The sequence below is a fragment of the Microtus oregoni genome, unplaced genomic scaffold (genome assembly GCF_018167655.1).
Source record: "Microtus oregoni isolate MIOR12 unplaced genomic scaffold, Mior012 000018F_ref0000195, whole genome shotgun sequence".
Classification (NCBI taxonomy): Eukaryota; Metazoa; Chordata; class Mammalia; order Rodentia; family Cricetidae; genus Microtus; species Microtus oregoni.
The window spans coordinates 21,049,096-21,076,902 of NW_024543077.1; the positions used below are offsets into that span (position 1 = coordinate 21,049,096).

The 27,807-nt window shown below is 39.6% G+C and overlaps 1 protein-coding gene across 1 annotated transcript; it reads left to right on the forward strand.

Annotated features, from left to right (window-relative positions):
• Nucleotides 1–1,900: 1,900 nt before the first annotated feature.
• Nucleotides 1,901–26,107, forward strand: LOC121458673 (zinc finger protein 436-like; the record flags this gene model as incomplete). Its single annotated transcript, XM_041667962.1, is given in 5 exon segments — nt 1,901–1,945; nt 2,051–2,417; nt 2,472–2,620; nt 2,622–3,264; nt 25,881–26,107. Coding segments are annotated over 5 exon segments (1,431 nt in total), but the record flags the coding sequence as incomplete, so codon positions are not given.
• Between the last annotated feature and the right edge of the window lie 1,700 nt (nt 26,108–27,807).

Here is a 27,807-nt window from a genome sequence, read left to right on the forward strand (position 1 = left end):
AAGATCCAGTATAGTGGCGTTCTTCTGGGAACAACTGTTCACAGTTGTTTAGTCCTGTGCCATTAGGCAGAAATTCACAATGATTGGAAAGGTTACTGAGAAGTTTCTTTATGACATGGGGACTAGAAAGCAGAAAGAAGGAATACAGGAAAGGCCAGGGAAATATATAACTTGCACGGCACATTTCCAGTGACCTACTTCCTCCAACTATACTCTAAAGATCATACTAACCCCAAATGGTGCCATCATCTGGGAAACAAGTCAATAAGCATACGAACTATGGGCTCATTTCATTTTCAAACTCTAACCATGGCAATGAACTCCTAAACACTAAAGCTAGACTTCACAATTGCTAGCCATTCTGTGTCATCGCTTTATCTAACATCTATCCATCTGTTCACACTATTTTCATAACCTGCTTTCTAGGAGATGACAGTAGGGCATGGGGGGATGTTAAAGTCCTTAGTGCAAGAATTAGATACCTGATTTTGGGTTCCCAGCACCCACATAAAATGTCAGGTTCTGGATGCCTATGCCTGTAATACCAGGTCAGGGGAAGAAGCAGATAAGAATATTCCTGGGATGTATTTGATTAGCTAGAGTAGGAGAATTTGAGTGCTCCACTTTGAGATACTGTCTCAAAAAATTAGAAAGACAGATTGATAGGTACATAGATAGGTAGGGAGATAAAGCACTTGGAGTCCAATCTCAAGGCTACATGGAACTATCTGACAAACTAAACCAAAACTAAACAATGCTGACAGAATATCTGTAGTTGAGAGGGCCTGAAAAGACAGGTGAGCTTTTCTTATGAGAAGAAGGAACTCAGTTTGAGCCCAAGAATCCATGCTGAAGAGAAAACGAAAAAAGGTATGGTCACAAGGACTTTTAACACTAGTAATGGGAAAGGGACATGGAGACAAATGAGTACCTGGGGCTTGTTGGTCAGCTAGCCTGGTCTACTTGGAAAGTTACAAAGCAATCAAAGGCCTGATACAAGAGATTCACTTCTGTCTTCCAAATATATACACACACATATATACAATCACATACTTATATTTCCACAAGTATATACACACAGAATGCCCAAACATATACACACAGATGTACAATAGCACATACAAATTCATACAATAGTACATACAATTCATTGCTAGCTTTGATTGTGTCTTTCTATGGTTATTTATGCTGGTTTATATTTGTAACACACACATTCTTGGCTATTGAGTAGGTCTGATGTAAAAAAGATATTAGCTTCATGACAGGTTTTGAATATTTTGCAAAGGAAATCCCATGTACAAGGAACATCTGTGGTGGAGTGATTATTCTGTTGTATACTCTGAAGAATTGTCCCTCAATTTGCTTTAATAAAACAATGACTGGCCAGCAGATAGGCCTGAGACAGAGGGAGCATGTCTAGATTGTGTAATGCTAATAAATGTTCTACTATGTGGAGAATATGTGTTAACTTAAAAATGTCACAGGTAGTTAGTAATAAACCTGATATATTGGTCAAGTATTTTCAATTATTAAAAACCTCGATGTAGTTACTTTGAACTGGTATGTAGGAAAGAAATGACAGTTTAAAAATGGCATTCTGGAAGAGCAGAGGCGTTCTGTAGGGCTGGGTTGAAAGCCTCTGTCTAATAGCATCGCCCTGACCCCCAGTTGGGGGGGGCACCTAGCCAGGGGATAGAGGGTCTTGCTCGGGGGTCAGAGAAGGAGGAGAGTGACCGGTCCTGGGCGGTTCCTGCATACCACGTGGCCACCAGAACTCCAGCCCTAGGGAGTGGGCAGGGCCTCTAGCAGCGCCTTGCTCCCTGCTTTTCCTCTCCTTCAGTGTTGTCTACTAGCTACTTTTCCTGCTCTCTCTCCCAGGAGACGAACGTTTGAGCCTGAGATGGCACCCACCCTGCTCATGGCTGGGTCCCAGATCAGACTTAATGCCAATGCCTTCTCGACATTTCTAACCATGTCTCTAATTTCAAGAAGAAAGGCTGGGACTAAACTCCTAGATGCTAAGTAGCGAGGAAGCATTGTGTGATTTCAGGCCCCTGTGACATTTGAGGATATGGCTATGTACCTCACTCGGGAAGAATGGAGACCTCTGGATCCTACACAAAGAGACCTTTACAAGGACGTGATGCAGGAGAATTACAGAAATGTTGTCTCACTGGACTTTGAGATCAGGAGCGAGAACAAAACAAATCTGAAAGAAGAGCTTAGTGAAGATATGGAGTTTGTGACCATGTCCGAAGAGCTTATTGGGGATGCTGAGAAGAACCCGGAAAGCGAAGAAGTCTTTGAAAGTGGGGACAGGTCTGAAAGACAGTGGGGAGAGCTGACCGCAGAGGAGTGGGTCAGCTACCCTCTCCAGCAGGTCACTGACCTGCTGGCCCACAAAGAAGTTCACACAGGCATCCGCTATCACATGTGTTCTCAGTGTGGGGACCACAAAGAAGTTCACACAGGCATCCGCTATCACATATGTTCTCAGTGTGGGGAGGCCTTCAGTCAGATTTCAGACCTCAATCGACACCAAAAAACGCACATGGGAGACAGACCCTACGAATGCGGCAAGAGCTTCAGCCGCAGCTCCCACCTTATCCAGCATCAGAGAACACACACACACGGGCGAGCGGCCCTAGGACTGCAACAGGTGCGGGAAGAGCTTTGGGAGGAGCTCTCACCTCATTCATCACCAGACAATCCACATCAGGGAGAAGCCCCACAAGTGTAACGAGTGTGGGAAGAGCTTCTGCCGGCTCTGCCACCTCATCCAGCACCAGAGGACCCACAGCGGGGAGAAGCCCTATGAGTGCGAGGAATGCGGGAAAAGCTTCAGCCGGAGCTCGCACCTGGCTCAGCACCAGAGGATGCACAAGAGCGAGAAGCCTTACGAGTGTAAAGAGTGCGAGTGTAAAGAGTGCGGACGGGGCTTCAGCGAGCGCTCCGACCTCATCAAGCACTACCGCGTGCACACGGGGGAGAGGCCCTACAAGTGTGAGGAGTGCGGGAAGAACTTCAGTCAGAACTCTGACCTGGTGCAGCACCACAGGGCCCACACCGGGGAAAAGCCGTACCACTGCAACGAGTGCAGGGAGAACTTCAGCCGCATCTCGCACTTGGTCCAGCACCAGCGGACACACACGGGAGAGAAGCCCTATGAGTGTGTGCAGTGTGGAAAGGGGTTTACACAAAGCTCCAACCTCATCACCCATCAAAGAGTTCACACGGGAGCGAAGCCTTACGAATGTACCGAGTGTGACAAGAGTTTCAGCCGGAGCTCAGCTCGTATTAAACACAAGAGAGTACATACCGACTAAGTCCTGTATTCCTGAGTAAGAAATGACTTGTGGAGGTACAGTTATATTTGATTTGATATCAGTGAGCTTCCTTAAGACTGACTTTCCTTATTGTTGGCCACATTTTCAAACATGGAAGAATACGACCCCTTTGAAATTCCGACCCACAGCGTTGGGGAAGTTTTCCCCTTCTCCAAATAGTTTTTTTCACCGATTTTATTACATGAATCGCTTCATCAGAAGCAGCCCCCATTCCTAGTAACTTGAAAGCGAAGACCAGAGGACAAGATGCTGGTGGATGCTTAGTCCTGGAAATGGAGTAGGTTTTTAAAAAGTTGTTTTTTTCCTCTCGTATCTTTGGCCCCAAAAGACTGTAGTGGGAATGTAGAACTGGACTAGGGTGGCCGCAGCTGCTTTGGCAGAAGGCAGGCGGACTTGTCCTGGGTAGCCACTGTTCACACACCGCAGTGGCCGGGCTCATGCACTTCCCTTCCAAAGGGCTTTTTCCTTGAGTAGCTCATATTGGTACCTTGCCATCTTGCGCACAGGATTCTGCACGCTAAAGGCAGTGACTGAATCATTTCCCTTGTTTCTCACTTGTGTATAGCTTGCACGCTTTTGAAAGCTACACGAAGATACAGCGTGAAAGGAGAAGGGTCCAAGGTTGAGGACCAAGAGCCATTGGATGGTGGTGACCTTAGCAAGAGATACCCATTGATGCTGTCATTAATCAGGTTTATGAATTGTCTTCAGAAATCACTTTAGAGATGGCAGTGTGGAAACTGCCTTTAGGAAAGGACAGGACCGCAGGTGATGATGGAAGGAGTAGGAAGTGGGTTGACTCCTTCAGGGAAGGGAGCACCGAGCCCTTCCCAGGGAGCGACAGTCCTTTCTGTGTCCTTTGCCATCTAACTTTAACAGTTAGGTCACTCGCCCTTGTACTGCTAACTCTAGGGTTTGATAGGGCCACGCCCCAGTCTTTATCATAGCTTGCATAAAGGCACGTGTATGTATAGTGAAGTGTGTATTCTAATAGCAGAGACCGAATTCCTAAGAATCAGCATGTTCTTACGTGATGTAGACCATAAGATAGAACAGTAGGCATACTCCATATGAGAGAATTCCTTTATTTTTCTTGTGTTATGGGAAAGAATTTGAACACTAGTGTGCAGGCATGCACTCTCCTGTAAGGCTTGGTTTTGTACAGAACTAAACTCTTGCTCGTATGTGTCCATCAGTTGTGAGACAATGACTGGACAGTTAGGTCCTTTGCCCTTTCTCAGACTGAGTTATCTTCTCCTGTGAAGAAACCTCTTTGGCCTCATCAGAAGAAATGAATAAACCTAAAGAGGAGTGTCTTTCCCGCCTCCAGGTACAAAGAGTTACAGTGAGAGATGCCTAGTGTCGCCCAGTATCTCAGTTCTCTTTATCTCAGCCCAGGCAGGAATTATGAGTAGCCCGGATATTGGTGCTTACTTTGTCCCGTGGGGATGGAAGGGGATGGGGCCCAGTGCATTTTATGGTGCTTAGTGCAGACTTGCAAATGTTAACATGTTTTTTTTCAAGAAACCTTTTTTTTTTTTGCAGGGGTGGGGATTGGGGGTGGCACATGCCTTTAATCCCAGCACTTGGAAGGCAGAGGCTGGCAGATCTCTGTGAGTTCAAGGCCAGCCTGGTTTACAGGATCGAGTTCCAGGACAGCCAGAGCTACACAGAGAGTCCCTGTCTCGAAAAAAACAAAAAAACTTTTTTGTTGAAGTTCTTTGGGATTTGGCATTTAGTGCTTTCACTACAGAGTCACTGTGAGCGCAGCTGGGTGAAACCTACCATGTCATTCACTAGTGACAGCCTCAAAAGCAACCAAATGAAAAGCACTCTGAGTGGCCCCTCCCATTTGAGTATGAACTTGGGGCAGGCACGTGGTTTCTATTCTGTACGACATCTAGCCTGCCGTGGGTATTCACATTTTAACCGTTAGGTGACTTATGTATTCTTGGTAACTAAACTCAGATATGTTATGTAGCCAATGACTTGGTTGAGTCATTGTAAGTGTCTGCTTGGGAGTAGCTTGTAGAAGACAGCACCTCTGATCCAACTTCATTTTACCCCTTTCCCTACCCCATCCCTATCCCCCCATCACTGCAACGCCACCTCCAGCCTAAAGGTTTTGCTAGTGTGCCATTTGCTGCTTTTGCCTTGTAGATGAAAGGCCAGGGAGGGTCTCTGATTGTCTTCCCATCTCCCCATACCTGTCTGCACCAGCTGAGTGCCCTCCTCCTGCAGTCATCCGCTGCCCACTCCCAGTGCTGAGCTCTGTGGAAGTCATGCCTCTGTCACACTTCACCAATGCTGTTTGCATGCCTGCTGTTTGCAGGCCCCTGGCTGCTCCTGCACATACCCAGACACTCTGTGCCTGTGTTCTGTGGTTGTGCAGAGCGGATCCTGTTGGTATTGGTCAGCTATCCTAGTGTCTTGTCTATGGATATATTATCCTAACAATATTCTATAATTAAAGGTATAATTTTTAAAGTAAAAAAAATAAAAATGGCATTCCAATGTGTGGCCAAAATTTTCAGATAAAATCTGAAATACCTTGGAAAAGGAATCTAAACACAAAACTACATAGACAAATGCAGCTTCTCGGTAACTGCCTTTTCTTTGGTGGGCTATGTTAGAGATCAGTGATCAGAGGCTTGCCTCCTGTTACAGATGGGTTTCTGAATCAGCATTTGCAGAAAACAGGCAGTTCTTTGAAGAGACATCAAGTTTACTCATACGGTGTCTTCTTTCTCTTGCTGACCTGAGAGCCTAGGTTATGAACCTGCTGGTTACACCCCTGTATTTCTGCAAATAAAAAAAAAATCAAAGAATGTGTGGAGCCCTGACTTGATTCTCCAGGATAGACATGCTCAGGTGTTAAGGTCATGTGTTTGTGGCTGAAGCCCACCTTTGGTCTTTTATTCGACATGACTGCATCTTGAATAATTTCTAGACAGCATTACTGGGAATTACCTTCAACACCTTCACAGAAATGTCCTTTCTTAGTCAGTACACTGATCTCCTTTGCTCCTGTGCACTATATCATGTAGAAATTTACCATAAAGTTCTGTGTTCAAAGATATGATTGCTGACTTCTCCTGCGGAATGGTATTTTCCCCATTTTTAATTCTGTGTCAAATTTCTTGATAGTTCAGAATTTTGAGTTATTTAAATGCATGATGATTGATTATGGTCTATAAACAAAAGTCAGGATAAGAGGAAATTTTAAACTTTGAATATAAAAGTGATGTGTTTACTGTCATTAGTAGGTGCCACCAATAAATGATAACAACATGATTGTTCTTTCTGGCCAGTCAAGAATGATCCACAACCTTGTAGAATGAACTCAAGCAAGAGTACACCTGATAAGTCAGTCTTTATGTTCCAATTATGGCAAATTGCTTTGGTTAAATAGCCAACTATCTTATTTATTTATTTATTTATTTATTTATTTTTGATTTTTCGAGACAGGGTTTCACTGTAGCTTTGGAGCCTGTCCTGGAACTAGCTCTGTAAACCAAGCTGGTCTCGAACTCACAGAGATCTGCCTGCCTCTGCCTCCCGAGTGCTGGGATTAAAGGCGTGCGCCACCATCACCCGGCTGCCAACTATCTTTTAAAGAGTTACATTTTCAGCTTGTTTCCTGATTATTTGTTTTGTACTTTTCCCTCAGTTGAGGAACATTTGGGCTCAGGAATTCTTTAAGAACAAAGACAAAAAAAAAAAAAAGAACAAAGACAAAGTTAGTTTCCAATACTATCAGTCCTTTGTTTCTTCTGGGCCAAGGATGAGTTAAGATGAACTTAGATCATCCTTTTATACCTTACTGTTATAAATGACATGTTCATGAGGCTGAAAACAAGGCTCAGCTCTTAGAACATTGGTGACTCATCCAGAGAATCTTTGATACTCAGCACCCACAAGACAACTCAGAACTGTCTGTACCTCCAGTCAGAGGAGAGTAGACACTGTCTTCTGGTCATCACTAGGACCTGAGATACACTTGCTACACTCACTGGTCAAACTCCTACATCTAAATTGAATTTCATTCCTTTTTAAGGTAACAGACACATGAAGAAAGCCTAGTTAAAATATAGAATCAAATACAGATCTGTCTTTTCAGTATTTGCCCACTTTGTACCCTAAAAGGCCAGAAGAATGTACCCTATCTTCAGGACCTCCAATTACAAGGAGTTCTGTTCAATCAGATATGGTGCTATGAGTCAAACTTGGGTACCCAAGAGGAGCAGTACTCCTGAGACAACTCTCCAGGTCCCACATGTGTCATAATTCTTAAGGGAGAGGAGTCACACTGTTCCTTCTGTCTCTCATCACTTGAAGGATAAAGTCCACTCTAGATGGTTGTCAAAGATTCAGTGGATAGAATGTGAATGGAATTTGTATATTGCTTCCTATATTCATTGTTAAGACAGTTCTTTTTATGTGAGGGAATATTTAAAATGTTGGTCGAAATCAGTCTGAATCCGGGCAGATTTCATTAGGACAACTTCCATAATTTGGGAGTCTTTGTCTTTTGTGATCTTTTTGAGATAGGATATGTCCATGTAGCCATTGATGCCAGGTATGTATTATGTGGAACAAGCTGGCCTCAAACTCACTGAGATCGGACCCACCCACACTCCGTGTTCTGTAATTAGAGTCATGCACCTCTATGTTGAGCTGAAATGTTTGTAAAGGACTTATTGAGTAAAAAAAATATAATTAAAGACTTAAAAGGGAACATCATTGTTTTGATAAATAACAATATTTCTTCAAATTGTATAATTTAAATGGCAAAATAATTTCATATGTTCAAAATAATGAGTCATTTTTATTGCATTGTCAATTCCATCCATTTAAAAATGTTTGAAGTGTGTTTTTGAGAATACATCTGTGAAATGCTATGTATGTAGCACAGATAGGAAAACTAACAGGGGTCTATGATCTACTTCCACTTTGTGAGTTTTAGTCTTTAAACCTAGGGAGTCATTTGACTGCAAATACACTCAAAGACACTTCTTTTGGTTTAAAAATTATTTGTGAATGAGATGATGTAGGAGTATGTATAAGTAACTAATGAAGTCAGCAAATATGAAAAATTTGTAAGAGTATTAGGGTAAACAAGATATAGAAGCCAGGTTATCAGACTTAGAGGCAATGAACTTTAATAAATGATGCAATTTTCTGGCATGTAATTTTGGTTCTGAGAAAGTGTAAATACATGTCTTGTTCTCAGAATGAAGAAATTAAAAAATCTGTGCTGGTAAGAATATTTTCACATGCATAGCAGATTGACTATTCAAATTGTCCCATGGTCCTCTATTCTTGTATGAAATTGCATTTACAATTTGAAAAGAAAATAAGACTCTACTGTTGTAATATTTCTTCTAATTGAATTTGAGCACCAATGAGATGACTCAGTGGGAAAGGACTCTTATGGGCAAGACTAGAATCCCAACCTCGATTACATCTTGAACTTTTCAGGAAAATGGATGGAGCTAGAAAATATCATTTTGAGTGAGGTAACCCAGACACAGAAGACAATTATCACATGTACTCAGTCATTAAGTGGGTTTTAATCATAAAGCAAAGAAACCCAGCCTACAAATCACAGCACCAGAGAACTTAGACAACATGAGGAGACATACAAAGTTCTAATATACATGCGAATTAGAAAAAGACAAGAACTCCAGAGTAAATTGGGAGGATGGGACCTTGTGAGAGTATTGAAGGGAAGGGAAGAGGCAGGAGGGGAGCAGCAAAAAATGTAGAGCTCAATAAAGATAAAAAAAATTTAAAAGAAAAGAACATTAAGTTATGGTGTCAGATAAACAGTTGATTGCTGATTATACTATGTTATTACATCTATAAAAGATAAATGAAAATACTTCTTTGAATACACATATGGTATTTAATGTTTCTTCTTATTTATTTTATCAGTCATTTTAATGTGAATATTGTCAAATTCTGTTGAAAAACCACACACACTTGGAGTTCATCATCGAACCTTGGACTTCTATACAGGGGGCAGACATATGAGAACCATGAGTTCAAAATTAACCCTGAATTTTTACTGACATCCAAGCTAGGATTAATAACAAACAAAAGCTGAAGGGAATATCTGAAAAGATAAAAATCAAAACCAGAAACAACCCAAAATATTTACTCAAAAAGTATGTTCCCTCATGGCCTGACACTTCAATAACCAATGGGACACAAGTATGAAGGGTTTACCATTCTACACATTATAGCAGAAAAATACCCATCACTTGGTAAAGGCACAATAAATGATGAACAAAATCCATAGAAGTAATATAAAGACTACAAAATAGGGGCTGGAGAGATGGCTCAGTGGTTGGGAGCATTGCCTGCTCTTCCAGAGGTCCTGAGTTCAATTCCCGGCAACCACATGGTGGCTCACAGACATCTGTAATGAGGTCTGGTGCCCTCTTCTGTCTGCAGACGTACACACAGACAGAATATTGTATGCATAATAAATAAATAAATAAATAAATATTAAAAAAAATAAAAACCAGTAAGTTAAATCTTTGAAACAATACTAATAATAAAACAACAAAGTGGTATTGCCAGTTCTGCTCACACTATTAAAAAAAAAGACTACAAAATAGAATTCACTAAATGGATTTGCACACATATAGCTCACTTTAGTATATACCTCAAATATTTCAATGTAGAAACCACAATGCAATGATCTCAACCAGTCTTGATTAAACATGGTATGTAATTTACTTCCTTCAAGGCTATGATAAAAATTTTACTTAAAGCTAAAGAAAACTGTGATGTCTAAAGAAATTAACCAATTGTTGTCATGAATTGAACTTTCTTTTTTCTAAGAGTGTGTTCCTATTTCCAGACTTCAAAAAGATATAAATAGACTTAAAATATTTAAGGCACTAGAGTCCTGTCTAGGTGAGAACTAATGTCAGATGTTTGACAGCTTCCAGTAATTTCTTCTGCAATAATATCCAAGGTATTATCTTTATGTGGATACAGAATGCACATTCAAATACACACAAGAGACACACACATACATCACATAACTACAATGAAAACAACTTTTAAGACAGTTTTTCACTCATGAACACTTTTCTCCTGTAAACATTCATTCATTTCTGTTAAAGACGAGCTGAGAGTCATCGTACAGCTTACTTACACAATGAATTGGTTCATGTAAAGAAAAAGCAAACTAAGACTTGAAGTAAAAGAAATTAATTCTTCTAAGAAAGTTTTTCAGGCTGGACAGTGGTGGTGCACATCTTTAATCCCAGCACTCGGGAGGCAGAGGCAGGCGGATCTCTGTGAGTTTGAGACTAGCCTGGTCTACAAGAGCTAGTTCCAGGACAGGAACCAAAACCACAGAGAAACCCTGTCTCGAAAAAAAAAAAAAGAAAGAAAGTTTCCCAGTAGAAATATCTGGTGCTGATCTCCTCCACTCCCAAGGGAATATTTCATAATATATGTCCAATTCCTCTGTCACCTTCTGAACTAAGTAAGTTCCCAAACAGAAGCATCAATTGTATCTTGGCTCAACTCCAGGAGTTTCTGAAACATTCCAGTAGAAGAGGTATTCCCATAAAACTTGAATCAGATTCACTTGAGAAGGAAGAAAACATGAGTATGAATACCTCTGCAAAGTGTGGAAAGGGGCAGCTGCATACTGAATGAGCATATGGCTCAAATAGGACTTCTTAGTAACAGAGAGCAAAGGAGATTTTGATGATGGGAATTTGCTGGATTTCAATCCCTGATCCTGAAAAAGCTCAGGGATGGGCTTCATTTTATGCAAAGGGATTGGTTGCTTTTGTGCTCAGTTGTAGAAGGATAGAGTTTGAAGGATCTGGTTTGTAGAAGGATCTGGTTTGAAGGTCAAATTGTGTTTATTTACTGGCCACTTTTAATGTTATAGCTGTTTTCAGAGAGATTTTGTTTCTTTAACACTTCTAGATTAAGAGACAAGGTTCTTTCTTTTGGCTCTGGTTTCAGGACCAATGTATGTTTCTTTGAATACCCTTTCTCCAACCAATAATGCTTCATAAAATGCTTGTCCATTAGTTTGCTACTTCTAACTAAAATAAAAAGAGGTATCATGGTGCTTGAACAAATTGCTGACACTATAAAATTCTTTTCTACACAATAACTGCTTTTGGTTAAAGAATAATTTACAAGAAGTCCTCAGTTTTTTCCTTAGGTCCAAAGATTATGGCACAAACTTAATCAGATTGATTACACACAAAAGATCTTAGTCCTATATGAAGCACAAAACATTCCAACACTGATTTCACTACAGTATGATTTTTCTTTTTTTTTTTTTTCGAGACAGGGTTTCTCTGTGGCTTTGGAGCCTGTCCTGGAACTAGCTCTGTAGACCAGGCTGGTCTCGAACTCACAGAGATCCGCCTGTCTCTGCCTCCCGAGTGCTGGGACTAAAGGCGTGAGCCACCACCGCTCGGCCAGTATGATTTTTCTTATGTTTTTAATGAACACAGACATTAAACTCAGAGCTTCTCCATAGGATGTCTTATTTTACATATTTGGAGGTGATTGGGGAAAAAAATTCACAACAGTTTCAATTCACATGTATCTCTCCAGTATGTGTTCTTTTATGCTTTTGAAGACTACTGTGTTGAGAAAAAGCCTTACCCCACTGATTACAATCATAGGGTTTCTCTCCAGTATGTGTTCTTTTATGCACTCGAAGATTATCCTGACGTGCAAAGTATTTACCACATTGATGACATTCATAGGGTTTCTCTCCAGTATGAGTTCTTTTATGCTTTGAAGATTAACACTTGATATTTTACCAGAAAGCAAAAAATATCAAGGGGAAAAAAGAAAGCATATTTCACTAGTGGTGCTGGCATAACTGGATATCAGCATGTAGAAAAATGAAAATAGACCCATATTTATCACCATGCACAAAACTCAAGTCCAAATGGATCAAAGACCTCAACATAAAGCCAGGCACACTGAATATTATAGAAGAAAAATTGGGAAGTACACTTGAAGGCATTGGCACAGGGAACCACTTCATAAATATAACCGCAGTAGCACAGACACTGAGAGAAATGATTAAATGGGACCTCCTGAAACTAAAAAGCTTCTGTAAAGCAAAAGACATGATCAACAAGGCAAAACAACAGTCTACAGAATGGGAAAAGATCATCACTAACCCCACATCAGACAGAGGTCTGATCTTCAAAATATACAAAGAGCTCAAGATATTGGACACCAGAAGAACTCATAATCCAATAAAAATTGGAGTACAGACCTAAACAGAGAACTCTCAACAAAGGAATCTAAAATAGCTGAAAGACAATTAAAGAAATGTTCAATATCGTTAATCAGAGAAATGCAAATCAAAACAACTCTGAGATTCCATCTAACACCTGAAAGAATGGATTAGAAACACCAATGAAAACTTATGCTGGAGAGGTTGTGGGGAAATGGAAACACTTCTGCATTGCTGGTGGGAATGCAAGCTGAGACAGTCCCTTTGGATGCCATTATGGCAATATCCCAGAAAATTAGGAAGCAACCTTTCTCAAGACCCAGTAATACCACTTTTGGGTATGTAACCAAACGATGCTCAATCATACCACAAGGACATATGCTCAACTATTTCATAGCAGCTTTGTTTGTCATAGTCAGAACATGGAAACAACCTAAATGCCCCTCCATAGAGGAGTGGATAAGAAAAATGTGATACATTTACACAATGGAGTGCTACACAGCAGAAAAAAATAACGACATCTTGAATTTTGCAGGGAAATAGGTGGATCTAGAAAACATTATTTTGAGTGAGGTAACCCAGACACAGAAAGATAATTATCACATGTACTCACTCATAAGTGGTTTTTAAGCATAAAGCAAAGAAAGCCAGCCTACAAACCACAATCCCAGATATGAGACAAAAATGAGGATGCTAAGAGAGACTTACATACATCTAATCTACATGGGAAGGATAAAGTATAAAAAGACAAGATCTCTTGGGCTGGGGAGGTGGCTCAGCCATTAAAGGCTAGGCTCATAACCATAAAGACAAGATCTCCTGAGTAAATTGGGTACATGGGGACCTTGGGAGAGGGTTGAATGGGGGAGTGGAGAGGCAGGGAGTGAAGCAAAGAAAATTGTAGAGCTCAGTAAATATCAATAAACAAAGATTAATCATATCTGCAGAGGATAGTTGCCTAATTGCAAATTCAGTGTTCCTTGACTCAAGATAACCTTCCTAATCTGGACACCCACACAATCTAGTCTGTGTTCATCCACATGACATTAATTTACACATGCTGGGCTATTACAAACCACTCCTGCTACCACGGTCAGGTCCTTTTTCATAGTGGTGGCTCCAACGGCTTATTGCCCATGCTGTGCCCCCCGCAGTGCACACAATAATCTATTCTTCCTATTGTGGTCTGAGGACAGAAGAAATGCTCCATATGCAAACCCTTTTCCTGGGACTGCACTGGGCAATCAACGACATGGCTCAAATGCATTGTTTTATTTTATTTTATTTTATTGGTTTTGTTTGAGACAGGGTATTCCTGTAGCTTTGGTGCCTGTCCGGGAACTAGCTCTTGTAGACTACACTGGCTTCAGTCTCACAGAGATCTGCCTGCCTCTGCCTCACAAGTGCTTGGATTAAAGGCGTGCGCCACCACCGCCCGGGATATCCATAATTTTAAAACTGTGAATTGGACTGCTGTTTGGACTGGAGAAAGAGGGGGAGAGGAGTGGGGGGAGGGGGAGAAGGGTGGGAGGAGGGGGAGAAGGGTGGGAGGAGGGGGAGGGAAATGGGAGGCTTGGAGGAGGTGGAAACTTTTTTTTCTCCTTTTCTCAATAAAAAAAATGGAAAAAAACTGTGAATTGGTACAGATATTTAAGAATTTTATTTAAACATTTTATTTTTTATTTATTTATTTAACTTTATTATGTTCGTTGGTGTGAAGGTGTCAGATCTCGTGGAACTACATTTTCAGACAGTTGTGAGCTGCCATGTGGGTGCTGGGAATTGAACCCGGGTCCTCTGGAAGAGCAGTCAGTGCTCTTAACCACTGAGCCATCTCACCAGCCCCAACATTTAAGAATTTTGATGGTGAGCTAGGCCTTGTTGGCACAGGCCTTTAATCCCAGCAATCGGGAGACAAAGGCAGGTGAGTTCGAGGCCAGCCTGGTCTAACAGAGCAAGTTACAGGACAGGCTCCAAAGCCACAGAGAAACCCTGTCTCAAAAAAACAAACAAACAAAAAAGAACTTTGATGGTGTAATATAGAGGACACTCAAGGTCACTGTCCAGGAAAGCAACAGACAGGGACCAAGGCCACCTAAGTCAACATAACAGAAGTTGTCACAGAAACAATATTTCTATCCAGATGGAAATGCAGCTCTTCTAGAATTAATATGCCTTCCCACTGAGAAATCACAGCACACACATAAGAAGATTAATAAATAAAAGTCTCTTTAATGATGTTATTGATTGATCTCTGTCCAATGCTCAAGGGGAGCTACATTCAATAGATCTTGCATTCAATATATGCTGTTATGAATAAGTATCCTTTATGATAATGGTCCAGATTATACTCTGAACAATTGAAATAGAAACAGGCAATTGCCAGTATAAATATTTAGGCAAGAATATTCTCAGAATATTTTCTCAAGTATGCCCATGACCTGTTAGAGCAGGTCATCGTTCACTGACAGGGTTCTAAGGTGAAGATCACAAGGGAGAAGAAAGACTGGACTGACAAGGGAAAGATAAAAAAGATAGGGTGGGAAGGTATTACAGATGAAACATTTCGTGCCTAGTAAGCTTCTCAAGAAAAATAGCGTCTTAGCTGGGCAGTGGCGGGGCACGCCTTTAATCCCTGCCCTTTGGTATTTTTCGAGACAGGTTTCTCAGTAGCTTTGGAGCCTGTCCTGGAACTCGGGTAGATCAGGCTGGCCTTGAACTCAAAGAAATCCATCTGCCTCTGCCTCAAGAGTGCTGGAATTAAAGGCATGCACCACGACCACCTTTAAATCAGTGGTGGATTCTTTGAAATGGTTTGGAGTCAAATATCTGGACAATCCTGGTAAGCAATGTATACCCAGCCATTTTAATCTATTACAGCCTTAATTATCATACACTTACATTTTGGGTGTTTTAGACACAGTTCTCTCTCTGCTAAATTCTACTTTGTGAGACTTAATTGTTTTTTAAGCATTGGTCAATCTACCGTATCACCAATTCTATTCTTCAACATTATGGTACTGTAGTGGAAAGCTACACAACACGTGAGATGCCTTTGATAATCTCCACAAATTTAAATATAAATTCAGATTATATTTAAAGCTTAAATGCAAAGTGATCTATATCGAGAAGATACTGGAGAAACGAGGCTTTTCTGAGTTTGGCAACTTGTATTTATGAATGCATGAACCCTGTTGAAGTTGACTAGGAAGGAGTTTTGGAGTTTCCTGCTCCCAATACTCTAAGGAGATGAAGCCACAGAGCAAAGTTATTCAGGGGTCTGCCCCTATGCCCATGAATTAGCAAGGACCATGAGGGACTTCACATACAGGGAATATGACGGCAGGTTCCCACCCAGACCCATGGAGGTAACACCATAGTAGTGTCTTCCGGACTTCGCCCTCTGCTCCTCCCCATCAGGAGACAGCATTACCTCACTCACCATGTTGTGCTTCTCCATTTTGCCAAAGTTCTCAGCTCATCATCTCTCTGCAACAGCAACTGCACCCGAGAACAGGAATCCACTGGCACCAGCTCCCCTTCAAAGCCAAGACTTAAGGTGGCTGCCTGGAAGAGAACTGAACTGCTTCTGACTGGCAGGTCACCTGGAGTGTGTGATTGGCTATTGAGACTTGAATGGCAAGAGAACCTCCCATAAGGCTATAGTGTGCTTAAAGAGACAGAAACTGGTTCCTGTCCAATCCATTCACCCCAGCAGAAAACTTCTCCAGATCTGAGGACATATGCATTTTAATAGCATTTGCCCCTGGCTACAAAAGCGGTCAATGTCATCTTCTTGCACTCCTAGGAACTTGCGCTTTTTCTTCCAGCACACTACGTGACTTGTTGGGTGCACTGTGCTATGTGGTTGGAGTAATTTCCTGTCCCACAGAGGTAAGGATTCCTGGAATTCTAAGAACTAAAGAGAGTTTTAAAATTACAAAAGTAAATATTTGTTCTGTGGCTTCATTGTGAGGTCAGATGAATTGAAGGTACTTTTTACACGGTTTTCACAGGGATTTTACACAACAGGAAGGAGAAAAGCAGGAACCAGGTCTCAAGATGATTGGTCTTTCCCCCATCAGAAAGCTGGGTGATGAATCCTTTGCTTTATGGGTTTTATTCCTTAAATTCGAAGCAAATTTCAGGGAAATGAATAATAATAAAAAGATTATTGTTCATGGAAATATGAATATGTAGAGAATAATGGAGGTAGAAAGAATGTCCTTATGAGCATTATTGTTAGCCAGCACATCTCCCTCCATAGTCATGTGAATAAAATATACAACTGCAGTATTTAAGATTCTCTACATCAACAGGACAGGTAGAATAAATCTCACCATTATGTAAAAAGCGAGCTTATTAGAATGTCTGACAACCTGTTGTCCATGTAACTTAAGAACAGCTGCTAACCAATGGCAATTGAAGAATCCAATAGCTTGCTACTCAGCCTTTTTCTAAGATCATTTGAAGAATCCAGTAGTTGTTTTGCCCACAAGGCTCTGTGACTCAGCTGGTTTTAATTATTCACCAAAATTACAATGCAGTAGACTCTAATGCTAGCACAGGGATGAGTTTGGTAACCAGAGCTAGAGCAGAGGCAAAAAAAAAGACTTTTCTTCTTCTTCAAAATACTTTATATGTGACTTCTGCTACCAGAATGTAAGATACTGATTTAGGTTGGGTCATAGTCTTTGTTTGATTCAGGTTATTTTGGTGATTTCAAAACAGGATTTTTCTGTGTATTTGTAGAATTCATTCTGTAGGCCAGACTGGTCTCAAATGCAGAAAATCCCACTACCTCTGCTCATGAGTGATGGGGTTAAAACTGTGCACAGACACAGGCGGTGAGAAGGCTCACTGGTTAAATGTGCACATACACCAAGCAGCTTAAGGTGGGTCCGATCATCTCAAATTATACAGATTAATGGAGGATTTCTCCATTTCAAAACCTATAAGTAAAATCTCTCTCAGGTATAATCAATTCTTTGTGTATAAGATGATCCCACTGGTAGTCAGTTTTGACTACCAAAAATAGCCATTTCAACAGCTGAGACAGAAGAAATGAGAAAAAAAATTCTTGCCTACAGGAGGCACAAAGAATATGAGAGTTGTTTACAAAACAGTATTGTTCCTCAACAAATAAAGCATGGGGATTTTATGTTGGGAGTCTGAACATGCTCATGCAATGTTCTACCTTTCCTGAAGCATGCTCAGTTAACAAATCCACTTCCATAATCACAATTTAAAAGCAGAGACACATAGGGACATTATCCAACTGAACCAAAAGGCAGAGAAAGAACATACAAATTAACAAAATCATAAATGAAAAGGTGGGCATAGCAACAGACACTGAGGAAATCCAGAGAATCATTTCATCATAGCTCAAACCTGTATTCCATAAAATTGGAAAATGTAAGGTAAATGGACAATTTTCTGAATAGGTACCACATACCAAAATTAAATCAACACCTGGTGAACAATTCAAATACACCTGTATTCTTCAAGTAAATAGAAGCAGACATCAAAAGCCTCCCTTCACCTAAAAAAAAAAGCCAAGGACTGGATAGTTTCAGTAAAGAATTCTACCAGAACTTCAAAGAAGCGGTAACAACTATACTCCTCAAATGGTTACACAAAATAAAAACAGAAGGAATATTTCCATACAATCATTACCATTTTATCATGTTACAGTTACCCTGATACTAATTCCACACAAAGAATCAAAAAGGAGAATTATATGACAATCACCCTCATGATCATTAATGCAAAAATACTCAATAAAATACGGACATACTGAGTCAAAGAACACACCAAAAATTTATTCACCATGATGAAATTAACTTCATTCCAAGGATGCAGAATGGCTTAACATATGAAGCATATGATCTGTCAATGTAATCCATTATATAAATAAATTGAAAGAAAAATGTAATGACATCATTAGATACTGAAAAAGCATTTGACAAAATCAAACACCCCTTTATGATAAAGGTCATGGAGAGATCAGGGATATAGGAAAGATATCTTCAGCTAATAAAAGAAATACACAGAAAGCATAGAGCAAACATCAAATTAAATGGAGAGAAACTCAAAATGATCCCACTAAAATTAGGAACAATTCAAGGCTGTCCTCTCTCACCATACCTAGTAAACATAGTTATTGAAATTCTAGCTAGAGAGAAAAGAAAACATAAGAAGATCATGGGGATCCAAACTGGAAAGGAAGAAGTTAAGCTTTTGCTATTCACAGATGATATGATAGTATACATAAGTGACCCCACAAACTCTATCAGGGAACTCCTACAGCTCATAAATACCTTCAGTAATTTGTCAGGATATAGGATCAGCTCAAAAAATTAGTATAGACAAGCCGGGCGATGGTGGCGCACGCCTTTAATCCCAGCACTTGGGAGGCAGAGGCACGCAGATCTCTGTGAGGTCGAGACCAGCCTGGTCTACAAGAGCTAGTTCCAGGACAGGCTCCAAAACCACAGAGAAACCCTGTCTCGAAAAAAAAACAAAAACAAAAAACAAAAAAAATTAGTATATACAAATAAAAAGAAGCTAAGAAAGAAATCAGAGGATCATCACCATTTACAATAGCCACAAATAATTTAAAATATCTTCAGGTAACAGTAACCAAAGAAGTGAAAGACCTGTTATTTCAAAAGTTTAAGTCTTTAAAGAAAGAAATTGAAGAAAATACCAGAAAATGGAAAGATGCTCTTGGATAGGTAGAATCAACATAATAAAAATGGCAAACCTACCAAACGCAATTAATATATTTAATGCAATCTCCATCAACAACCCAAAACTCTTCTTCCCAGGCCTTGAAAGCACACTACTCAAATTCACAGCAGACAACAAAACACACACAACAGCCAGTCTCGTGGACAGAACAACTTCTGAATTCTTCACTTGATCTTAGACAAAACGTCGAGAAGCAATGTCCTGGATTTTTCCAATTACCATTGGTAGGCAGCTACTTTTAAGTTACCTGGACCACAGCTTGTGAGACATTCTAATAAGCCCATTTCTTACAATCATGGTGAGATTCATTCTACCTGTTCTGCTCATGTAGAGAATCTTGAATACTGCAGTTGTATATTTTATTTACCTGACCATGGAAAGAGATGTGCTGGCTAACAATAGTGCTCATGGAGACATTCTACCTAGGTCCATTATTATCTACATATTCAAATTTTCATGAACACTACACTTTTTTATTATTATTGATTTGCCTGGAATTTGCTTTCAATTTCAGGAATAGAACCCATAAAGCAATGGAGCCATCATCCAGCCATCAGTTGGGGAAAGACTAATCATCTTGTTTAAGATCTGGTTCCTCCTTTTCTCTTTTCTGTTGTGTGGAATCCCTGTGAAAAACCATGTAAAAAGTACCTTCAGTTCATGTGACCTCAGCAGGAAGCCACAGAACAATCATCTTTTGTGACCTTAAAGTTATCTTTAGCTGTTAATATTCTGTGCACCCTTTCCCCTGTAGGACAAGAAATCACTGCATCCACCTAGCACAGCACAGTGCACAGTACAAGCTAGCTAGCCACATTGTCTCCTGGAGGAAAAGGTGTAAAGTTTCTATGGAGTGCAAGATTAGGACTATGTCTCCTTTTGGAGCAAAGGGCAAGTGCTATTGAAATGCAAAGCTTGGCCAATTAGAAAAGATCTTTGACTGGGGTGGAGGGAATGGCCAGGAACCACTGTACTGTGTCTTTAAGCACACTGTAGCCCTGTGGACACTGTTCTTGCCACTATGACCGCACCAGCCAATCAGGCCCTCCAGGTGACCTGCCAGTCAGAAACAGTGCAGGGCTCTTCCAGGCACCCGCCTTCAGACTAGGCTTTGTGGAGGAGCTTGTGCCTGTTGTTTCCTGTGCTGTGGTGAAGTTGCTGCTGCAGGGAGATGATGAACAGAGAGCTTTGGTGATCTGGGGAACCACAACATGGTGAGCTAAAGAATGCTATCTCCAGATGGGGAGGAGCAGAGGGTGAGGTGCAGGAAACAGCATGGTGCATCCTTGTGGGATCGGTGTGGGAACCTGCCGCCATATTCTCTGCCTCGTGAAGTCCCATGTGGTCCTGAAAATTCCTAGACCTAGTGCTGTGGGCTTAATCTGCTTAGAGAATTGGGAGCAGGGTGTTTTGTCTACAAAAGTCTTTTTTCTCAACTTCAGTATGCCATACTCGAGAGGACTAGTTTCTCCAGTATCTTCTCAAAATTGAGCACTTTGCATTTTACTTTACATACAATCTCCATTTGTGTTTAACTATGTGGATGGTCTCAAGGCATCTCACCTGTTGGGTAGTGCTGCACTTCTAAGCTGCCATGTAGAAGAGTTGAATTGCTGTTATAAAGAATTTTCTACTGCCTTGGAAATAGTTCAGTCTCACAAAGTAGAATTAGCTGAGAGAGGACTGCCTCTAAATCACCCAGAAGATAAACGTATTTTATTTTTTTAAAGATTTATTTATTGATTTTATATTCACTGTTCTGTCTGCATGTATGCCTACAGACCAGAAGAGGGCACCAGATCTCATTACAGATGGTTGTGAGCCACCACGTGGTTGCTGGGAATTGAACTCAGGACTTCTGGAGGAGCAGCCAGTGCTCTTAACCACTGAGCCATCTCTCCAGCCTGATAAATGTATTTTTTTTTTTTTTTGGTTTTTCGAGACAGGGTTTCTCTGTGGCTTTGGAGTCTGTCCTGGAACTAGCTCTGTAGACCAGGCTGGTCTCGAACTCACAGAGATCCGCCTGCTTTATTATTATCAGGGCTGTTAGAATTTAGGACGCTCCGGCACACTTTGTTGAACTGGATTGTCTAGATATTTAGTTCCAAACTACTACAGAGAAGCCACCACTGATTTAAAACCAGACATCAGGCACATCCTCATATAAGAAAAAACCTCTAGCAGGCTTTTCAAGGAGGGATTACAGGTTTCTAAACAACCTTAAGGCCTGATGTGGCTCAAGTTCCAGTTTTCTTCTTAAGAAAATCACAGTTCTTCCAGATGGACAATAGGACAGCAGGTGACATATATTTGAAATGCAAAACATTGTTGTGAGAAGGAGTTACCTGATCAATCAAGGGTTTTATTTATTCCCTCAGGCAGGGAGCTGGGAGTTTCTGGGAGATCTAGTAACAGCCTGGGGGCTGCTAATCCTTGTGAGTCACCTGAAGACTTGATGTATTGATAATAAAACAGAGCTCCTTCTCTAAAGCCAGGAATATGCTTTGGAGAGCTGGTAATGGTCTGGTGGCAAGGCCTTCATGGAGGGGTTCCTTTAGGTCCTACCCAACCTTTTCACTATATGGAGCTGTGGTTATCAGTTCCCAGGCCACTGTGCTCTTTGTAAAGTTCTTGAGATAACCTGTGTTCCAACTGAGTAGAATTGTCTGATCTCCTCCCAAATTCATATGATATTGCTTACTGACTTCTTAAAATTCTCCCATTTCCTTCCATTTCCCCTCTGGAAGTATCCAAGATGCTATTCTTCTTTTACTCCATTTATTAAAATTTTTTTGAAACAGTGTTTCTCTTAGGACTTGTCCTACATTACACCTTTAAAATCTTAAATTAAATGATTCTACCACCAGTTTCAAAGTTATAAATTTGAGTTATGAAACTGAATATCCATTGCAGGTAAAGGAAAAGGATTTGCATGTGGACAGTGGTTTCTACCTCAGTCCAGAATAGAAGCAACAGATAGGATAGACTTCACCTTAATTTGCCAGTCTTTCCTTTTCACTTATCTAGTTTTTTATCTCCAGAATTCCTTCAGCTTGCATTCATTTACATGCTTCTATTTCAATTTTCACTTAGTGAAATGATTTATTCATTTCTATAAACTGTTTGCTTGTTTGACTTTCTTTAAGGTGTTTATTATTATTCTCCATGATTTCATTTATCTTTCCCTTGCTTTTTTAAAGAATTCATTCACTTCCTTCTTAAGGACAAGAAACATCTTCATAGTTGATCTAACTTAATTGTACTTTGACTGTGTTTGAATAATGAGAGTGTGCTGTAGTAGGAGAGTTGGAATATGGTAGTGACATATTGTTCTGTCTGTTGTTGATCATGTTATTGTGCTCTTGTCAGGTATCTGGGTCTGAGGTGACTACAGGTCTAGGTGCCAGTATCTCTGTTTGTCTTTGTTGGATGCACATTTGGTTCCCTGGTTTCTATTTGCTCTTTGGTATTATGGTCTGTGTTGCCTATGATAAAAGTAGATTTTTTCCCCCATTTCGGGGTCTGGAAGACTTTCAGCAGGCATGACTTTAGTACTGCCTAAGTATTCAAAGTCATTTAATTGTAGGTGCATGAACTTCTTCTTGCTTGTTATGCTTACTTTACATTTTTAAAATTAATATAACTATTTTATGTATCGGCATGATTATGGACCACATGGTTACCTGGTCCTCAACATGATCAAAGGATCTCAGAATTTGTGAACCTGGAATAATGGATAGTTATGATTCCCAAATAAGTACTGGCAATTCTGTTACATCTATTCAAGACCATCAAAAGCTAGGTACTACTCAGTCATCTCTCTCCCAGCCTGGGTTTATTATTTATGCCCAAGATATATATTGCTAGTGTTTTCATCTGTCCATTTGTAACTGTTTAAACATAAAGCTCTGTTTGTAAAATGTTATTGGTATTACAGTTTAAATAGGGCACTTTGGATGTTTGGAAGATAAATAGAGAAGTGGAGTGAATGCATCCTTCTTTGTAGGAACTTCAGTAAAAACCTCTGAGTTCTTCTATTCTTCTTGCTTGATTCACTGATTTTTGCAATGGAGACAGTATCTTTTGTTTGTTTGTTTTTTTTATTGTTTATTTGATTTTTGAGACAGGGTTTCTCTGTAGCTTTGGAGCCTGTCCTGGAACTAGCTCTCATAGAACAGGCTGGACTCAAACTCACAGAGAACCACCTACCTCTGCCTCCTGATTGTTAAGATTAAAGGCATGCACCACCACTTCCTGGATGATAGCGACTTACTATGTACTTCCTTCCACCTGTACTGGACCTCATTGCATAGACATGTCTGGCATTTAACTCAGAGAAAAATATACCTGCCTCTGCTTTTGAAGTTCTGAGCTTAAAGACATGAGTCAATGCACCCAGTTTGTTCAACTTATTTTTCTATTTGTAGTTAGTTGATCTTCATAAAAAATTTTCATTTGTACTATGAACTGTTGATCTGTTTCCTTGTTTCTCTCTGCTAATAGATATTTTCTCTTGTAAGGTGACATCTCATTCAAAGAGTACAGAAATGATAGAGAAGACGCTCCAATTCAGTTTCCTTCTAAAATGACTGTTAATGTCTTGGAATATGATTAGGGAACTCCAAAATTATATGACTATACTATCAAAGAAGTATACATTTACAATGTTGTCACTATCATGTCACTATCATGTATGACATTTTAGAAGGCAGTGACCTATGATGATGTGCATATCTACTTCACTGAGGAAGAGTGGAATTTGCTGGATCCTTCCCAGAAGAATCTCTACTAAGATGTGATGCTGGAGACCTACAGGAACCTCACTACTATAGGTAAAAATGAATTTCCTTCATGTTTCAAAATAAAGGGACAATTTTTCCTTGGTTAATGATATTCTTCAACAATTTGATTTAGAAAGGAGAAGAAGAATGAGGTGAATAAAGCAGCCATGGTTCTAAGGTTTACTTAAAATAGCTACTTAAATGTTGCACAGTATTCAATATTATAACATACATTTTCTGGTCCTGCATTTTAGGATACATTTGGGAAGAACATAATAGTAAAAAACATTGTCAACATTCTAGAAGACATGAAAGGTAATTTTCTGATGCATGCTGAAAATAATGATCCTCTGATGAAATGATAATCTGTCCTAGAAGATTAAAGGCAACAGTGTGAATAAGCACAGCTTTAAGTGCATTTATGATTATTAACTTCTGAAAAATCCATATAGAATTTCATGTAGTTGAATTACATTTTCAAGGCATTTTTTTAATTAAAAAGACATGAGAAATGGCTAAACAGATATCAGCATTTGAAGCATACAACCATGAGAGCTATTCTGTAGATCCACCAATCCATTTATTTCTTACTACTCATAATACAAAATGTGTACACATTGAAGTAATGATAAGTATATCTGCAAGACTTTCTACTAAACTGAGAACACATAGTAAATCTTGTATTACTCATATACTTCTTATTGCTATATTAAGATTGGTGACAGAAGCAGTAAGAGTTAAGTGGCAGTTGTTGTGAAGAAACTTTAACACCTCTACTGCACATCTATGAGGAACAGAATGTCACACCATGATAATTCAGTGTGGAAATTTTTTGTTTGTGATTCTTCCTTTACCTTGTATACCACAAATTACTCTCAATACAAGCCTATGAGCATGGGAATATGGAAAATCACAGCATATCTCTCTCTAAAAACAATTAGAAGATAGCATTAGTCCCCATGTTAAGTACCCTTTCTCAAATTGATCGAAATATATAAAAAATTAGTTTTCTCACATAACTGTTAATACATAAAAAAGTCACAGTGCAGAGAAGCCACATGAGTTCTAGAATGGTGCAAATACTTCTTATTGTCCTACTTTACTTAGCAAATGTAGTATGATTTACAGTATAGGACAGTATAAGAATACAATAAAGTTGTTCTGAGGTTATTCAGTTATCTTCAAATATGTGAAATATGTCAAATTGAAAAATGTTTCTGTAAAGGGGAAAACTTAAACCACATAATAAAGGAATTTACCATGACAAGTGTCTTAAAAATGCAAAAGAACCCTTAATTACAGAAGAAAGCATGAGTTTAAACAAAGTTATAAAACCTTAATATCTGAATTCTATTTACAATTAGACTAAATTATAAAAATAATACATACAGATATGTAGGTTCATGAGTGTATTGAATGTGGTAAAACTTTTATGTGTTCCAGTTATACTTGCAGGATTAAAAGAAATAATTCTGGAAAGAAATATTCAGTACATCCTCAATGTGATAAAGCCTTGGCATATGATAGTCAGCTTCAGAGGAATAAAAGAAAACATTATAGTGAGAAATCCTATGAATCTAATCAGTGTTGTAAAGCCTTTGCTCATCACAGTTCTTTTCAAATAAACACAAGAACACATACTGAAAAAAAACCCTGTGAATGTAATCACTGTGGTAAGGCCTTTGCATATCAGAGTGATCTTCAAAGGCATAAAAGAACACATACTGGAGAGAAACCCTTGAATGTAATCAGTGTGGTACGCCTTTGCTCAACACACTCATCTTCAAATACATAAAAGAACACATACTGGAGAGAAACCCTATGAATGTAGTCAGTGTGGTAAGGCCTTTGTTCAACACAGTCATCTTAAAGTGCATAAAAGAACACATACTGGAGAGAAACCCTATGAATGTAATCAGTGTGGTAAGACCTTTGCTCACCATAGTGCTCTTCAAAACCATGAAAGAACACATACTGGAGAGAAACCCTATGAATGTAGTCAGTGTGGTAAGGCCTTTGCTCAACACAATGCTCTTCAACGGCATCAAAGAACACATGTGGGTGCAAAAAGGTATGCATGAAATGAGTTTGGAAAAGTCTTTTCATGTCTTATTCATCTTCAAATGCAGAAAAGGACACAGATTGGAAAGAAACTTGTGAATGGATTTGTTTTGCAAATCCTTTGTCACGATAATCTCCAAGTACATGAAACAAATCATCCTGGAGAGAAACTGTAAACTTAAGGATTATAGTCTTCAAAAACATGAGAATAATCATAATGTAGTGAAAAAAATAAACTTAGTGTTGTAAATGTTTTGTACTTTTTCCATGAGTAAAACTTTTTGTGTGTAATCAATCTGGTAAAGTTTTTGGGTACCTGAAGAAGACACTGAGGGTTTCTTATTGCAAATTAATTTTAAGCCATCACATTTACAGTCTATTAACCAACAGTATTTATTCTGTAAAAAAAAATGATTGTGTCAACAATCTGTTCAAGCATTATGATACCAGCTTTTATTTTATTTGCACCAGGAAACTCATGGACAAAACCTAACTTGTGATCTTATGAAGTCTTTTGGGAAGGAGATAGAGCCAGGGTAAGAATCTCAACCTGGTACTGAAATGAGATACAAAGGAAAACCCTTTGCCCCTAATTCCAGAACTAGTGAAAAATACAACATCACCCTGAAAACACAGTCAAACATCAAAACTGGATACTGAAAGAAATCTGCTTTGTCTCTCAAACCAGAGCAAAAAAAAATGCAATCTACCCTTGTCTCTCTGAGCTCAAAACCAACCAACTCCAGAGCACAAAATCCAGCCCATCTCTGAGCTTGTTCAAGCCCAGTCATTTAAATCTGACCAATTCTCACCTTCTAAATCTCCTTAGAGCTGCTCTGCCTCCAAGAAGCCCTATATGAGTCATATGCTCATTCAGTTGGCAGCTGCCTCTTTCCAAACTTGCAGAGGAACTCACACTCTGGATTCTTCCCTCCCAAATAAATCTCTTGACTGAGATTTATATGAACACCTTCTTTCACTGGAATGGATCAGGAAATCCCTAGTGGAGTTGAACAGAGATACAGTTGACATAACTGTTTGGAAACTCACTTAGCCCAGAAGAGCACAGAAGCAATGGACACCTCTTATGGGAGACTCCCTTAGAAGAGTGGAGCAGATCAGAAACTGACATTTCTGCTGGGAAGCTTTCATAGAAGAATGGAGCAGAGCCCAGCTGTAATGACTCTCTCAGAGAGAAAGAGAATTGCTATGTCTAGTGGGGGCAAACTTCTTTTCACAGCTGTTGGTGTTGCCTAACTTTCAGTAGTCAGCGTATCCTTCCTTCCAGAATTTTAAGACTTGCAAAATGAATTTGAACAATAATGTAACCCTTTTAGATTTTATACTCTCTTCAACTGCATGGAATTTGCAATTCAGGAGTAAATATTTATGGATGTGTACTGCCTCCTTTTTGGTTGTGATATAATGTCTCTTTCAACATATAAAAGCATATAATTCAGGCCATGGTTCTAGAGGAAAACAGGATCACCATGAAAGAGCCATGACAAAAAGTGTCAGACATGGCACTAAAGCTGGAACTTAAGAACCCAAAGCTGTAATCTTCCACATGAAGCAGAGTGTTGGAACTGGAACTGGTGTATGAATGTAAATTCTCATA